Genomic DNA, 16787 nt, shown 5'->3' with positions numbered 1-16787 from the left:
TCTTAATCAGATAAAATATCATTGAAAACATACTGTTTGGTTTCTTTCTTCCCATGCAGGTCCTGCACCCTTCTTAATTTTCTCCCATGGAAACAGGATCTTTAGGATTGACTTAGAAGGAACTAATCATGAGCAATTGGTGGCAGATGCTGGCATATCCATGATCATGGATTTTCATTACAGTGAAGAAAGAATCTATTGGGTCGATCTAGAAAGACAACTTTTGCAAAGAGTTTTTCTGAATGGGACAAGGCAAGAGGTAAAGTACCATTTCCCATGGCATTTGAGGGATTTTTTTAACAGGCTGTCAAATATGATATAGCAAATTCATAACATATAGATAAATGAAAACTACATTACATTGCAAATATGCGTCTGGCATATGTAGGTATTTATTTAATCTGCATCTGTGGTATCATGTTACTGAACAAGCCCATGCATGTGGCACTGATATTCAGAAGTCCCCAAAAGGAGAAAGTGAGGATTTCAATGTAATTTTGAAAAGATGTAAGTTTATTAAGCCAGATCACCATTTTATGGTTAAAACAGATTATTTACATGATTATTTTCTACTCCAGTGGTTCTCAGCTGGTGGCAATTTTGCCCCTCAGGGGACATTTGGCAATGTCAAGAAATATTTTTGATTGTCACAACTGGACTGGGGAGAAGAGAAGATGTGCTAGAGGCCAGGGATGCTGCTAATCATCCTACAATATGTAGGACAGTCCCCCACAGCAAAGAATTACCAGGCCCTGCATGTCAATTGTGCTGAGGTTGAGAAACCCTGTCTCATCTGTTTAAAATCTCTGTCATGGGTTTTTGCACCTAATATTTAGGAAGAAAATCTTTTTTCTTTTTATCCTCAAGGTGTTCACACTCTGGAAAAAAAATAATAAAGCAGGTGATAGATATAAAATATTTTGCTTCAATCACATACAAAAGATCTTTTATCTTTCTTCTTAATTAGTAGAACCCTTAAATGAGTCCCAGCAGGAATGGTCTCTCCTGGGAGATGTATTACAGAGAGCAGGTGGCCAGAGAAACCTTAAGCATTTATTCCCAACACAAAGTGCCTGGTGTTTGTTTTGGGGTTTTGTTTTTTTTTTTTAAACACAACTTTCTCCCTCCAATTATTCTTAAAGCCTTCAATTAGGCACTAATCTGTTTTATCACATCTCTAATACTTACTAATCTCACTTTTAACAAAGATGGCTACTCATTACTCTCCAGCCATCTGTAGACTAGTTTCAAAATCTTGAGTTTAAGAATTTGGAGGGTTTCCTGTCAGAGAACAGGAAAAAGCATTAAATAGTTGTGGAATTTGTGGCAAGTCATTAAGAAAGGATTGGCCTGAAGCCTAAAATCCACTAGTATTAGTCCCTGCTTTGGGTTAAAACATTGTTTATAAAGGACAACCATTAAAAGGCAAACAATTTACCAGGGTGAACTAATATCTTAGCAATTAGTTAAATGGATTGGCTAGATTACTTTGTATGGGATGTAGGAATAGCACAGACTCCTGAGACTGATTTCTGCCCAACTCTGTATTTGCTGATTTCACGTTGGTAGCTGAAAATCAGTGACTGTGGGAATATTTCCACCACAGAAATCTGCCATGGTACAAATCAGGGCTTCCTCCAATCTCTCACCCTCCACGCACCTAGAGGACCGGTTTACCTGCACATGCTGGAACTAGGAGATAACTGAGGTTTGGTTAAGTTGTTTTTATCACGAGAGAGCATAAAGAAAAGCCCTGCTATTCAGATCCTGGGGACAGAGCCTGAAGGCACTGAGGACTTTTAGAAAGGGAGGGACCTGGAAGGTCCCTTTATAAACGGAGGAAGAGGGGGAAGAAGAAATTAATCTACTTAATGCCCCTATGCACAAACTCCAAGGGAATCTTGCCAGAATTTAGCAAAGCTTGGAATTGGGTTCAGGTGAGAACCTGGAAAATTCCATTAGCAAATGGAATTGAATAAACTAACCTTAAGGTAGCATGGAAATTCCACTGTTACTATAGTTGAAATTATTAATACTTTATGGCTGATTGCCTAATTTCAATAAATATAGAATAAATTTTCGTCTCAAAGCTGTGATATAAATACTATGCCCAGAAATATTCACATGGGAGGATGAATATTGCTGCATCTGAATAATGGCATGGTATCTATGACTAGTTTATCATTTAAATTTTGGGAATGCACAAAAATGACAAGAACTTAAAAGAATAAACTTTGATACATAACAATAAAAACAATTTTGCTGTGAATGGGGAAATATTAATAACAATTTTAAAATTTGATTTTACAGAAAATATGCGAGATAGAGAAAAATGTTTCAGGAATGGCAATAAATTGGATCAATGAAGAACTTATTTGGTCAAATCAACAGGAAGGAATCATTACAGTAACAGATATGAAAGGAAACAATTCCCGTGTTCTCTTAAGCGCCTTAAAATATCCTGCAAATATAGCAGTTGATCCAGTAGAAAGGTAAATTCTGCTGGTTTTGGACTTTGAAATATATTTCAAAATCTGAAATTCATGGAATCATAACATTTTGACTTAAAGAGACCTCCTGATTGAGACCAAACTCTCTTTTACAATGCACAAACACCATTTTCAATAGGGCGTTTGCCTGGGTTTGAACTAAGGCAGGCTCGCTCTACCAGTAGCACTCTTGGCTACCATGGTTTCCTGCTAGAGAAACGTAATTCTCCTTCTAACTTGAAATCACACGGAATTGCCATAACGGCAATAAATATTTGTTGAATTGAATTTTCATTCAAAATAGTCAAACTCGTCCTGTGCAGACATCCGGGGATTACTGAAAAACTGAGAGAAGTCAGCCATTTCAGTGACCTTACATTCAATTGTGTGTCTACGTGATGTGTTTGCCCTCAGGTTTATGTTTTGGTCTTCAGAGGTGGCGGGCAGCCTTCACAGAGCAGATCTCGGTGGTGTGGAAGTGAAGCTTCTGTTAGAGACATCAGAGAAAATAACAACTGTGTCATTGGATGTGCTTGATAAACGGCTCTTTTGGATTCAGTACCATAGAGAAAGAAGCAATTCTCGTATTTGTTCCTGTGATTACGATGGAGGTTCCGTCCATTTTAGCAAACATCGCACACAGTAAGTTTTGCTTTTGGTATAAAATAACACAATTGCCATTTGAAGTTTGTGTGATAAATGAATTTTACTTTTGTCAGCTAAACTGGTGTAGTGGTTTAGTACAGATTTTGGAGTCCAAAAACTTGAGCTCAAGTCCCAGATTTACTATTTATTAGGTGAGTGACTTGGGCAGGTTACACGACTTCTCTCATCCTGTTTCCTTTAATGTGGGTGTTGGAGTAGGGAGGGAAGAAAAAGTGCCCACTGAACTGAAATGGTATTTTGAGACTGAAGAACAAGGCAAGCAGCTCCATATAAGCAATGGATCAGTATATTATAGGGTAACTTTCTCAGAGGGTGGGATTGGGTGGGCAGCGATCCAGAGCATTTGTAGCTGCACTCCACACTCCCAAGGGGCCACTGAGACAATTTTACAGTTAACCTAGGGTATGGGGATATGTGCTTGGAAACAGGAAGTGCATTCCTCAGTCAAGATTTATTCCTAAGTCTTGTGGGTGCTGGAAATACGGCAGTGAAGGTCTTCATCATTTTATGGGGACTAAGAGAGCATAGAGGCCACCCGATCCTAATGATTATTAAACAATATCTATTATTTACAAAGCCCTTGACAACAGAGAAGTTATTTACTGCACAGTACAGTCCTGGGTAAGGTCAGCTGAAGGATAGGAGGAATTGTAAGGGCCCAAGATGGCATCAGTTATGCTGAGAGCCATACAGTGGGGATAATAATAGGACCTATTTCTTGGGATTATTGTGAAGATTAAGTAAAGAAACACAAATAAAAATAATTAACAGAGTATTTGGCATATAATAAGTTTTCACATGCTGGTTATAGTTATTCTTTTTGAAATTACTATGTCATATGTTTTGTGAAGCATCTGTCTTTCATTTGATTTTCTATCTTGCCAGCAACTGACTCTAGCTTGTGGCAAGAGGCAGCAATTAGGTGCGCAAAATTGACACAACCTGAAGTCCACTCTTATCCTGTTCCTGTTTTCGTCCCTATTTTATTTTCACCACACTGATGTGCTGGGAGGCAAAAGAATGAGAATGGATCTGGAGCTAAAAATCGTATCCTATTAATTCAGATTATGACTACATAAAGAAAAATTTAAACTTAATATCTGTTTCTAACCCTAAATGAGAAACAGTTGAAAACGTAGGTGCTTAAAATTCAGACAGTAAATTGAAATGAAGTGAAACTTTAATAAGCCCAGAAGAAATGTTCTGCCATTCTTTATGTGTTTTTCCTGTTGTTTTTAGGCACAATTTTTTTGCGATGTCCCTTTTTGGTGATCGTATTTTCTATTCAACATGGAAAAAGAAGACAATTTGGATAGCTAACAAGCACACTGGGAAGAATATGGTTAAAATTAACCTCAGTCCATCACTTGTACCACCTGGTGGAATTAAAGTAGTGCATCCACTCGTACAGCCCAAGGCAGAGGGTGATCCTTGGGCACCTGGTGAGTCATCTTTGACCTCAAACAGGGTCTGGCATAGTCCCCACCTGCCTACTTGCTCAAGATAGATACTTAGGAGTCATCCTTGATTTCTCCCACTGCCTCACCCTCAATTTCCAATGTACTGCCAAATCCTTTCCATTCTACCTCCTAAATACATCTCAAATGTCCACTCCCCGCCCCCCCAGCTGCCACCACCATAGTCCAAACAACCAGAATATCTTGTCTGGCCTATTGTAGCAGCTACTTAATTAATCTTTCTGTTTTCTCCTCTTGCCTTTAAATAGTAAATCTGATCTGTTAACCCCCCCTGCTTAAAATCTTTCAAAAGCTTTCCTTTGCATTTAGATTGAAATTTAACATTTAACCAGGCCTATCAATATTTGACCAATTTGATCCAGCATCTTTTCCTCCTCCCCTCACTGGACTCTAACACAAGTCTTCTTGTAGTTCCTCAGACATGCCAAGCTCCTTCATACCTTCGGGTTTTTGCAGTCACTCTTCTCTCTGCCTAGACTTCTCTTCAGTTCTGAGCTTAACTGTCTGTCCTCAGGTAGGCCTTCTCTGGTCCTCCGAGCAAAGTAGGCCCCTTCACCTCCTATCTTTCTCTCGATAGATATTCACTGAACTCATCAAACGTGGAATTACATACCACTTGGCTTTCTTTTTGATTTTCTCTCCCACTTGATTATAAATGCCATGCATGCAGGGACCATATCTGACAGATGGATGGATGGACAGATTGACGTAAACCACCCTATATTCAGTGGTTATTTGTTTATTTATAAAGAATTAGTAAAATGAATGGATTAACTGAATCTAGTCATAGTCCCAAATTTCTACTTTCAAATGTAGACTTCTCTGAATTCTGTTGAAGGACGAAGGGAACGAAAAGTGCCCATTGAACTGAGGAAGCATCTTAAGACCGAAAAATGAGGCAGGCAGCTCCGTATAATCAGTGGATTGATTTATTATAGAGTAACTTACAGGGTGGGATTGGAATGGGGCAGACAATGATCTGGAAGCATTCACAGCTGTACTCTGCACTGCCGAGGGGCCACTGGGACAATTTTATAGTGAACCTGGGGTATGGGGGTACGTGCTTGGAAACAGCGTTTATGAATGGGTCACTAGACTCATGGGTGCCAGGAATATGTCAGGGAAGGTTTTCATCATTGTTTGGGGACTAAAAGAGTATAGAGCCTACCTGGTCCTTATGATTATTACCTACAAAGCCCTTGATGACAGAGAAGTGATTCACTGCACAGCACGGTCCTGGGTAGGGTCAGCAGAAGGACAGGAGAAACTGTAAGGGCCCAAGATGACGTCAGTTATGCTAACAGTCATACAAATTCCTTCACATATAACCTTTTTTTTAGGTAGGCTGTCTTGATATGGCTTATATACCACATAACTTATGTTACACTAACATCTGCCTTTATGTAAAAATTTTATTTCAAGAGGGCTTTAAAATATATTAATTTCATCTGCAACTAGCCTTATGAGTTTCCAAAATAAAGATGGAATTGTTTGTTTTCTCTTCTTTCTACCTGTTGGATGCCACTAGGATTTGGTAATAATGTGGGACATGGTAGGGACTATGAGTCCCTCCCACAATTAGTGTATAAAATGGGTTTGTACCTGCCCTCGACATAGCTCCTGAAGAGAGCTGTAGGGACTGAACAGAGAACAGGCGTGAGATTGTCAAAGGGAGGTTAGAATCTATGGGGAATTGACATTGCTGTTTCTTATATCCTCAGGCAGGTAACTAATAGTCCAAATGCTTTTAATCTATTTCTTTAAAAAACTTAGATAGAAACTATAATTTAACTTATGTAATGACTATACATTCAATGCAAGAAATGAGAAACTGCAAGGACAAATTCCTAGAGATGAAGCATTTGTTCAGGCAAGTTATTTTTTTTAATTCACTTATTTGAATTTAAAAAGCAAGAGTTGTGGTAAACAATTCAACTGTGGCTTGAGCGCAACATTAAAGAACAACAACCAAGTAGCAAGACTATAAAATAGATGGTGACCATATTCCACACATAAAGGCAGTGAATCTGATATACTGCCAGTTACCTTACATGGGAAATTTTGACTCAAGCTCAGATACAACTTATTGTCCAAGTGGTGATGACTCACAATAAAATTAGAACCAACAACTATAATTCTATGAATAAATAATTATTGGTCTCATTCATAGTAGTTAGAGATATCATCATCATCATCATCACTATCTCTTACATTTATATGTAACCTCATAATTTCCAAAGTATTTTCTTGGGCATTATCATATTGGTTTGTCACAGCAACATTGTGATACAGAAAGGTCCTCAATTATTGTACTCATTTCATAATTGAAAAATATGAAGCCTAGAGAAATAGAGTGACTTTTCCAGGATTACACACCTTGTAAATGATGGATTCTGGAAAAAATTCCTGTCTGTCAGTTTAGTGTTCTTTCTACCATAAACAGGTAAGCTCTTCAGAGTCCACTATTACTTGGTCTCTTTGATGGGGAGTTCAAATAGGATATTGAAAGCATGAATTTCAGGAGAAAATCTACAATGATGCACTATAGAACAATGTGGCAAATAATAGAATTTGATTGGAAAGATGGTGCCAGCTGCAGAGCTACAGGCAAACCTGGAATCTAGAAGGCAGTTGGCACTGGAGATACTGGCTTTAGTTATTGATCAAAGGATGGGCTTCATATGAGGTCCAAGTGCAAAGGACTTTTGATTTCAAGAGCACGGTTACTTTGGCTATCATCAAATAGGTTTAAATTGTTTCAGTGCCATGTACAGCAGAAATTCTTCACCTGAGATTTAGGGTTGTGAAGCCCTTGATTGTATATGTTAGAGGAAGATATGCAATTGTCCCTCCAGGGAGATGGTACCTAACTTCCATCAGGTTCTCAAAGTACCTGATAGCCTTCACATTTAAAGATGTACTTCTCTGGAGGCTGGTTAATTCCTGCTGAAGAATAGGCTTACAATTGTAGCTCTTCTGGCAGAGTGAATAGTAGTAGTACCTTGGTTTGCAAGGCATTTAGTAGTGAGACTACCTCAGTGAGGAGATAGCTGAGAAAAATCATGTAACTTGGTTGATATTATTTTTGTTATAAAATATATGTATTTATACAAATAAGAGGACCAACAAACTTACCTCATGAAAAATGCCTAAACTATCATTTATCAAAATGTTCTCCAAACACTAATTCTGTAAGGGTTATTTGGAAGGAAGAAACATTTTAGGGTCAGATGATTTAGACAGACTGGGTTAAATAAAGTTAAGTAGGTTGTTTTTTTCTCAAGTGATTTCTCAGAACCACTCAGACGGTTATGCGCACTGTTAATCTCTAAGGGCCGTATAACCTGTGGCATTTTTCTATTTTATTTCCTATGCAGTAGCCTGTTTGACTCCTGAATATATTATTTTTAGTTCAGACCTCTTTCTTGAGATATAGACAAATGAAGGGTGGGGGGAGCCTGAGGCATAGTGAGAGCTAAGCTGCAGAGAAAAGTGATTTCAAACATTGGGGATTTATTCATAATATACAAAAGGGAGCAGCCCTGATGAAGACCAAGGGCAAGGGTGGGGCTTACAAAGGCAAAGCCACAGAGCTCCACAAGGAAGACTAATGTATCAGTTTAAACAAGTCCTTGTTGGTCCACGGCTTGTCCATTAGGATTGGCTGGTTATAGAGGAGTTAGATGCGGCAGATTGATGAGCCCGAGTCGAGGTAGTAGAGCCACAGTTTCAGCATCAGGCTGGTTTTCTGATGATTCTGACCTATTTCCTGAGAGTAGTCACTCTGTGCCTCCTCTTGCTGTCTGCTTCCTCCAGGTTCAGGGTCCTGCTGGGGCCACATTGCATGTACACATTCAGGCTCAGCACAAGTTTCCTTCTCAAGGCCCACGTGCTTATCTGCCTTCTGAGCATTTCTACTTGGATTTCTTGCAAGTGCTTCAGGAACAAAGGAAATAACTAACCCACTCACTTTCCCCTCCCTTCTCCCCAGCTCCTCTCCCTTCAGTGTCCCTACTTTGGTGAGTAGCATTTTACCTCCACCTCGACAGGCAGAAATCTAGGAGTTGCCCTTTCCTCCCTCTTTCTCACTCCAACGCCATGAAATCAATCTCCAGCTCCTGACAATTCCACTACCTACCATCTAACCCCTTGGGCCCCTCTCAGAGCCCTCCATCCCTAGTCTCCACTTAATTCATGTCCCCCACCTCCCTCTTCCATGCTGCAGGGAGTATAACCCTTCAAAATGAAGAACCCAATCATGTCGTTCCTGGGTTAAAATCAGTTGTCAACTCTCAATTGCCAATAATAAAACCCAGTCTTTTTATCTAACCGGTTCACGGGGTACCCTGTTCATTTCTCTGCTTCCACTCTCACCATTTTCTGCTTTAAAGTCTGGGCTGCAGCCATCCTCAAAGATTTGATTTCCTCCAAGGAGGCACGCTTGCTCTCTCCTCCAGCCTTTCGGCATGTTCTGGAACAATCTTTTTTTTTTTTTTGGCCGCACGGCTTGCAGCTCTCAGTTCCCCAAACAGGGATTGAACCTGGGCCATGGCAGTGAAAGCCCTAAATCCTAACCACAAGGCCACCAGGGAACTCCCTGGGAGCACTCTTTCTAATTCTCGGCAGTGGCTTACTCTTCATCCTCTGAGAAAGAGCTCCAGTATCACTTCTTTCAGGAACACTTTCCCTGACCTCCTCACTCAGAGCCTCAGTAGCTATTTGCAGAAAATAGCAGATTTCCCCTGTCACAGGGCACTTATCATGTTTTGCCGTAATCGTCTGTCTTCCTCAACTTCCTTTGTCCTATGAGGACACAGAATACAACTCTCCATTGTACTCCCAGTGCCTAGAGGACATTTAATAAACCACAGTTGGAAAGAAAAAAAACTGAGAAAAACACCCTTTGGTACCCTCTCCTTGCTAAATAATACCACGAGGAACAAGTTCTAAAGATATTTAATATCTGAATACGTATTGCCTTTCTTCCATGTTGTAAGCCCCCACCCTTGGCCAGACAGTCTTCAGCAAGCCTGCTCCCTTTTGTATAGTTATGAATAAATCCCAGTGTTTTAAATCAGTTTTCTCTGCAGCAGATCTTCGCAGCTTAACTCTAGTGAGAGTCTTTTTCAGAGTCTTTTAGACTCTTTTATGCTTCAGTCTTTTTCTTCTTTCTTTTCATTAAGTGGTCTAGGTTTCAGGAAAAAGGTCTGGGCTAGAAATAATAGATTTGGGAGTCACATGGGCTGCTGCGTAGGAAATAGAAAAATGGCACAGGTTGTATTTCTCTTAGAAATAACAGTCATGACCGTTGACTGGGTGCAGAATGATCGGCTCTGGGCTTCTCCTACATTATCTCATTTAATCTCCACAACAACCCTACAAATTAAGTGTGATTGTTAGTACCATTTTATAGATTACAAAGCTGAGGTTCAGAGATGTCACAATTGCTTGTTCAAGGTCACACTGGGGTGGACCTGAAATTTGAACCCAGGCAGACTGACACCATGCTGCCTCCCCAGCTACCCTCTCACTATTGTCTATAGTTTCCTATCTTGGGTTTGCCTTAATTGTTTTGGGATAACCTGTCATTTGGCATATTCTTGTCTATCCATGGCCTGCTGGTGGTTAAAAGCTTCAGTTTGCACAGATTATGGGACCCAAACCTTATTTTTTTTCTCTTTTAAAAATTTTTTCCACTTCAGGAACTCAGGAAATCAATCTCTCTCTCTCTCTGTCTCTCTCTTTGTCTCTCTGTCTCACTCACACACACACAAGCACACACACACACACACACACACACACTTCCTCTGGCGCTCTGAAAAGAGACACAGACTTGATCTCACATTTTTGTTGTCATGATTAAACTTATTAGGCAACAGTGTTCTGGCTGCCCTGACACCTATACTGTTAGAGTTGTCCCTCAGTATCCACGGGGATTTGTTCGGACTCTGGCCAATACCAAAATCCGAGGATGCACTAGTCCCTTATAAAATAGCGTAGTATTTGCATATTACCTAACGTCCTTCCTTATACTTTAAATCATCTCTAGATTACTTATCATACCTAACACAATACAAATACTATGTAAATAGTTGTAAATACTATGTAAACAGTCTCTGGCACAAGGCAAATTCAAATTTTGTTTTTTGAAACTTTCTGGAATTTTTTTAAAGAATATTTTTGATCCACGGTTGGTTGAATATGCAGATGTGGAACTCATGGATACAAAGGGCAGACTGTATATGAATCTCAGAGCTAGTGTGGGAACTTCTTTGTATACAGTGTTAATGGCGTTATTTCAAGCTCAACATTTGGAGAATTTGCAACTATAGTTTTACTGCTCACAGATGTTCTTTTGTAAAAGGTGCAAACAATTTTGCTTTCTTCTGTGCTTCTTTAAAATGTAGATTCCAGTTTTAAGCTCATAAGAGAATTTCAAAAGCGTCTTCTTTGGAAAATGAAGCACATCTGTCATCAACACTGTTTAAAATACTTTGCATTCATTTCATGCAGAAAAATGTTGCTGAATTTCTTTAATTCTGAGAGTTCCTGAAGGAGAACTGTCTCCACCTAGAAATGTACCTGCTTATGGAAGTGACTAGTGTAGCTAAAACTGCCCAGGTGGGACTCTAATTCACTTTGATTATGTCATTGCTGGGGTTTCTACTGTAAAACCTTGGTTTTTTTGATACCTCTAGAAAAGAATCATCCTAGATATATGAATATTTTTTCACATAATTTTTTCTTAAAATGTAAATATTGTGGTAAAGTACACATAACATAAAATATATCATCTTAGCCATTTTTAAGTGTACAGTTAGGTGGCATTAAGTACATTCACAGTTTTTGTGCAACCATCACCACCATTAATCTCCATAAATCTTATCATCTTGTAAAACTGAAACTCTACACCCATTAAATGAGAACTCTCCATTTCTGCCTCTCCTCAGCCCCTGGCAACCACCATTCTCCTTTCTGTCTCTGTGATTTTGACTACTACTCTAAGGACCTCATATAAGTGTAATCATACAATATTCCTCTTTTTGTGACTGGTTTATTTCACTCAGCATAACGTCCTCAAGATACATCTGTTTTGTAGCATGTGTCAGAATTTCTTTTCTTTTTAAGGCTGAATAATATCCCACTGCATGTATATATCACATTTTGCTTATCTGTTTATCCTTTGATAAACACTTGGGTTGCTTCCATGTTTTAGCTATTGGGAATAGTCCTGCTACAAACATGGGTCTGCAAATATCTTTTTGAGATGCTGCTTTTAATTCTTTTGAACGTATACTCAGAAGTGAATTGTTGGATCATACGGTAATTTTACTTTTAATTTTTTGAAGGCCCATTATACTGTTTTCCACAGCGGCCGTACTATTTTACATTTACACCAACAGTGCACAAGGATTCCAATTTCTCCATATCCTCATCTACACTTATATTCTGTTTTCATATAGTTTAAATTATCAGTTCAAACACCCAAAGCTCTGTTATTTATTACAGAAATCTTAGCAAATTATGGATTTCTGTACTTCCTAACATATTTATAGATAGTTATTGACATTTTCTTAATGATGAGGGTCACATTTACAAAGATACACGTCATTGGGGCAAGAATAGGACTGATTTGAGGCAAAGCTGGGTTTTTAATGCAGGTTTGCCCTGACACCAAATGGCTGCCATGTGAAGTGCCTTTTAAATACTTGGAATGGCTCTTTATCAATTTTCTATCTTTCTTGCTGTTGTCTCTTGCTTCTTGCTGGTTTCCATATGCCTGGCTGTGGCCTCTTTATTTTCTGAGACTTTTTCCTGCCATTCATTTGTTGAGGAACCCAGATCATTTGTCCCTTAGAATTTCCCACATTCTGGATTTTTCAGATTCTGTCCCCATGGTGTCATTTAACATGATTCTGTTTTTCCTATACACTGGTAGTTTTACCCTAGAAGCCTTATCAGATTCAGATTTTTTGCAAGAGTACTATATAGGTGGTACTGCAGGTAGTACCGCATGCTTCCTAGTGACCATGCCAGAGGGCATGTAGTGGCTGGGTCTCCATTCTTTTTGTGATGTTCAAGATTCATCAGTGGTTCAGGTGTTGCCAGCCTGGTCTGTCCATTATAGAGTTTCCTATCAGCCTTTTGTGTAATGGCTTTACAAGCTATTAATTGTCATTGCTTAGAGGCATTTTTTCATTAGAGGTTTGAAGTAATGACATTCTAATTCTATCACTGCTTATTAGTTGAATAACTTTTCCACATCAGCTTCATGATTTCCCTGAGGAGCATCTTTTATAGGAAAGGTAAATTAAATGCTTGATTTAATCTTTCCCTTAATTTATCTGTTTTCAGAATAAAGGGTTAGTGTATCCTCCAGAGGTGACCTTCTTTTAAAAAAAGCATCTTTATAAATTCAAGGATGTAAAAAATATTTGAAATGTTTTTATTCATTGCAGTTATTATCATTTTCACACTCAGATTATGCTGTCTTTCTCCAGGAGGAGCCCTGAGATAAGCCTTCTAGTTGTGGGAAAGATGACCAGTAACTAACCCTTGGTGGTCTGGAATGCTGGGCTGAGGCTGTGTCTGGGTTCAGCAAGAGAGAACATCGGAATCATGTAGCCACTCCTGCTAGTGGGGAATGCACTGTGGATGGGGGTGGTAGCAATGGGAGCGGAGGCCTCCACACCTTGTGTTTGCATCTTCATGCTGTGGACTGGCCAAGCTCCTCAGAAATAGGTCTGAAATAAGGAAAGACTGAGTGGGCCTGAGGGGTGCATCTGAGAGTAAAAGGCATTTATTTTTTAACTGCTCAGAGGCTGTTGATTTGTTTACTTTCTTTTTGTTTTTAAGATTTTTTCTAAGTGGTCCATTTTTAAAAATCTTTATTGAATTTGTTACAATATTGCTTCTGTTTTATGTGTTGGTTTTTTGGCCACTGATGCATGTGGGATCTTAGCTCCCTGACCAGGATCAAACCCACACCCCCTGCATTGGAAGGAGAAGTCTTAACCACTGGACCGCCAGGGAAGTCCCGATTTCTTTACTTTCTGATTCTTAGGTTTAGATGGGTAAGGATACCAAGTAGCTAAGTTCTGGCTAAGTGATTTTTTTTTTTTTAACTATAATTAGGAATTCCAATAGCACAGAATAACCATTCTCGTTTCTTCCTTCTTATTTTCTATTAACAAAGAAGAATAAACTTCTATATTATACAGTTTGGGAAGTTTTTTGGGGAAGGTGAGGGAGTCGTTTATTCAGGGAACTCACTAATGAAAAAGACAATAAATAAATAAAACAAAAATCATAGACATTTATAGAAAAATATATATATAATTTATATATTTTATTATACATAAAGTATATAGCATAGCATATTAATATGTTAATATATTAACTTTATTATGTATCAGTATATAATGGTATATATTAATATGTAATATTAATAATATAAATATATATATTTCTATAAAAACCTATAATTATATTTTATATATATATATATACATAAGTATATGTATATACATATACACATACACACATATTATATACATTAAAGAGATGAGGTCTGTCATTGAAGACTTGAGCTCGAGTCCCACTCCTACCCCTTATTACCTATATGTGATCCTTAAGATACTATTTCCTAATCTGTAAAATGGAAGACAATAATTGCTCTGCATAGCTCAAGGGCTTGTTATAAAAATTACGTGTGATAATGTAAATGCTTTATAAAATGTTATTCAAATTTTTAACTATTGGGGGTGCTAAATATTTAGTTAAAAGAATGATTCAAGTGAATGGGTTCAAATGGAAGAGACTAGAAAGGCTTTGTTGATGAGGTGAGTCTGACACTGAATTTGAGGTAGAGAGAAAGGTGTGATCAGTGGAAAGAAGCAGGCTCCGGAATCCCACGTGTGTTGTTTCAGAAGTGCGCCAGGTAAAATCTATAGTTTGCTTGGCTGTAGCAAAGCTCATGAGAGCTTGTGAGTCGGGCAGTTATTGAAGGCGCAGTTGGTGGTGGACATTAAACTCCATGATTAAGGAGCTTTAATTTGATCTCAAAGGTAATTAGGCTCCACTGCTGGGCTCTGGGAGGGGTGTTATCTGAGGTCAGCAGCAGCATTCTCAGTGCTAGCTTCAGCCTAATTTGAAGCTAAAGGACAGCAGAAGATTAAGGAGATTAAACAAAATACAGCTCTCAATCCTCTATGTTTTGCCTCTTCCTGAAATGACCTTTTAAGTGTTTAGTGTCTGAATTTGGGTCACATCATCAGCACAGCCATTCAGAGACGAATAGTGATTGCTTTCCTGCCTATGTTCATCATTGAATAATAATGTATATTGTTAATAAGTATCATTAAAACCATCATCAGTATGGTATAGTGGAAAGAATACTGACCATCTATTTGAGTTCTAACTCCGAGGTTGACTGGAAATTCAAGAAGAAACCAAATAAAGGAGTTTCATGATCACAGGTTTTTGTGCATGTATTCCAGATGTTTGTAGCACCCCTGTGTTGTAAAAGGCACCAGATTAGGTGCTATTGGGACTATAAATGTGAATGGGATACATGTTTTATCCTCAGAAGCTCACTGATTAATGAAAAAGATATATACATATATATATATAATTGTGATGATGTTGGTGATGATAATAAGAACACAAAGAAGAACAGGAAGAGGTAGTAGAAAAGTACAAAAAAAAGAAGATAAATAACATTGGCTCTAGATGAAGAACAGAGCAATTTCCTGTACCCTAGACACTAATTGTTTTCTCCATAAGTCAGTTTGAATCTCCATTAACATATCATAAGCAGGTATTAAGGTTTGAGAATATTTAGAGGTATAAATTTAGAGGAATTTACAACAAACATTTGATTCTGTATAGAACCATAATTTTCTTTTAAGTGAAGGATCTCAGAGAATATCTACTTCAACACTTTCATTTCATGGAAACTGAAGTCAAAGGGATAAAGTGATTTTATGTAAAAGGCAGGATGAGGACAGAACCCGTATCCCACTGAGGTGAAAGTGGGATATTCCATTAGTACTTTAGGCCAGTGTTTCTCAAAGTGTGGTGTAAAGACTCCAGCGTCAGAATCATTCCAGATTCCGGTAAAAGTTATTGCCTTATTTATTTTTTAAATAAATAAATACTTTTGATAAAAGCAGGTCAAAAAGAAAAAGCTATTAAGTTGTGCTTAGTGTTCATAACCCAAGGAATGACATCTCCATGTAATTAGTATGTCCTGTCCCGAGAGCTGCTGTAGGAGAGATACAACTAGAGAAATAAATGGGCTTCGGAATGCTGAGTAATCTGGGCTAATGTTCGACCCTAGAGCAGTGCCACCTCCGTGAGACAACACCCCTGCTGATGTCACGGGAAGATTAGAGTTCTTAGGAGCCATGAGGGGATCATGCATTGCCCCTGTCAAAACACACCTCCACTCCAAATTAACCGCCTTCTCTTTCAGATCAGAAACTCTGCAAACTGAGGAAAGGTAACTGCAGAAACAGCACGTGTGGGCAAGAGCCTAAGTCCCATGTGTGCATGTGTGCAGAGGGATATGCTTTAAGCCAAGATGGAAAGAACTGTGAAGGTAATGTGTGGTGAGCAAGCACAGCCCACCTGGGCCAGTGGCTGGTCTTCAGTGGGCAATCCAGAACCTCCATGTGAAACCAATTTCAAGTTTCCTCCTTTTTTCCCCCAGAAAAGCAATTTTATTTTTTCCCCAATTTTAAAGCCCTTGTAACACTTTCAGGTCTCCTTTATACCTTGTGTTCCCAGATCAGATACTTTCAGAGGCTACTCAGGGATTGACATAAGGCAGGGATTATCTGAGTGGACTCTATGGAGCTCTGTGGGTTTGACGGTGTGCAAAATGTCAGTATTGTCAAGTTTTTTAGGGGAGTAGTTCCGTAGCTCTCATGAGATCCTCAAAGGGTATGTGACTCCCACATCTCATCACATAACTGTTTGGTAGGAATCTTGAGAAACGGCACCTTGGCTGGTTATCTGGGGCTCGTCCTATTGTGAGACTCCAGGCCCGATGTAATTAACCCAAGGAGAAATGCCGTGTCCTTTCTCCTGGGACGTCCAGTGAGTTACCGATGAAAAGAATCCAATGGCTGCAACGTACATTCAGTGGAAT

General features: G+C 38.8%; 1 protein-coding gene across 1 annotated transcript in view; it reads left to right on the top strand.

Moving 5' to 3' along the window:
* The window catches only part of EGF (epidermal growth factor), an 84558-nt gene that overhangs the window by 22209 nt on the left and 45562 nt on the right, over window positions 1-16787 (top strand). The window contains exons 2-6 of the mRNA XM_061192055.1: window positions 60-259; window positions 2311-2492; window positions 2904-3131; window positions 4395-4597; window positions 16110-16235. Of these exons, the coding sequence (XP_061048038.1) occupies window positions 60-259; window positions 2311-2492; window positions 2904-3131; window positions 4395-4597; window positions 16110-16235 (939 nt within the window). The remainder of the gene's footprint in view (window positions 1-59; window positions 260-2310; window positions 2493-2903; window positions 3132-4394; window positions 4598-16109; window positions 16236-16787) is intronic.

Source organism: Eubalaena glacialis, chromosome 5, assembly GCF_028564815.1.
Source record: "Eubalaena glacialis isolate mEubGla1 chromosome 5, mEubGla1.1.hap2.+ XY, whole genome shotgun sequence".
NCBI lineage: Eukaryota > Metazoa > Chordata > Mammalia > Artiodactyla > Balaenidae > Eubalaena > Eubalaena glacialis.
The sequence above is the reverse complement of the archived record's forward strand: the minus strand, read 5'-3'. Positions and strand labels throughout refer to the sequence as shown.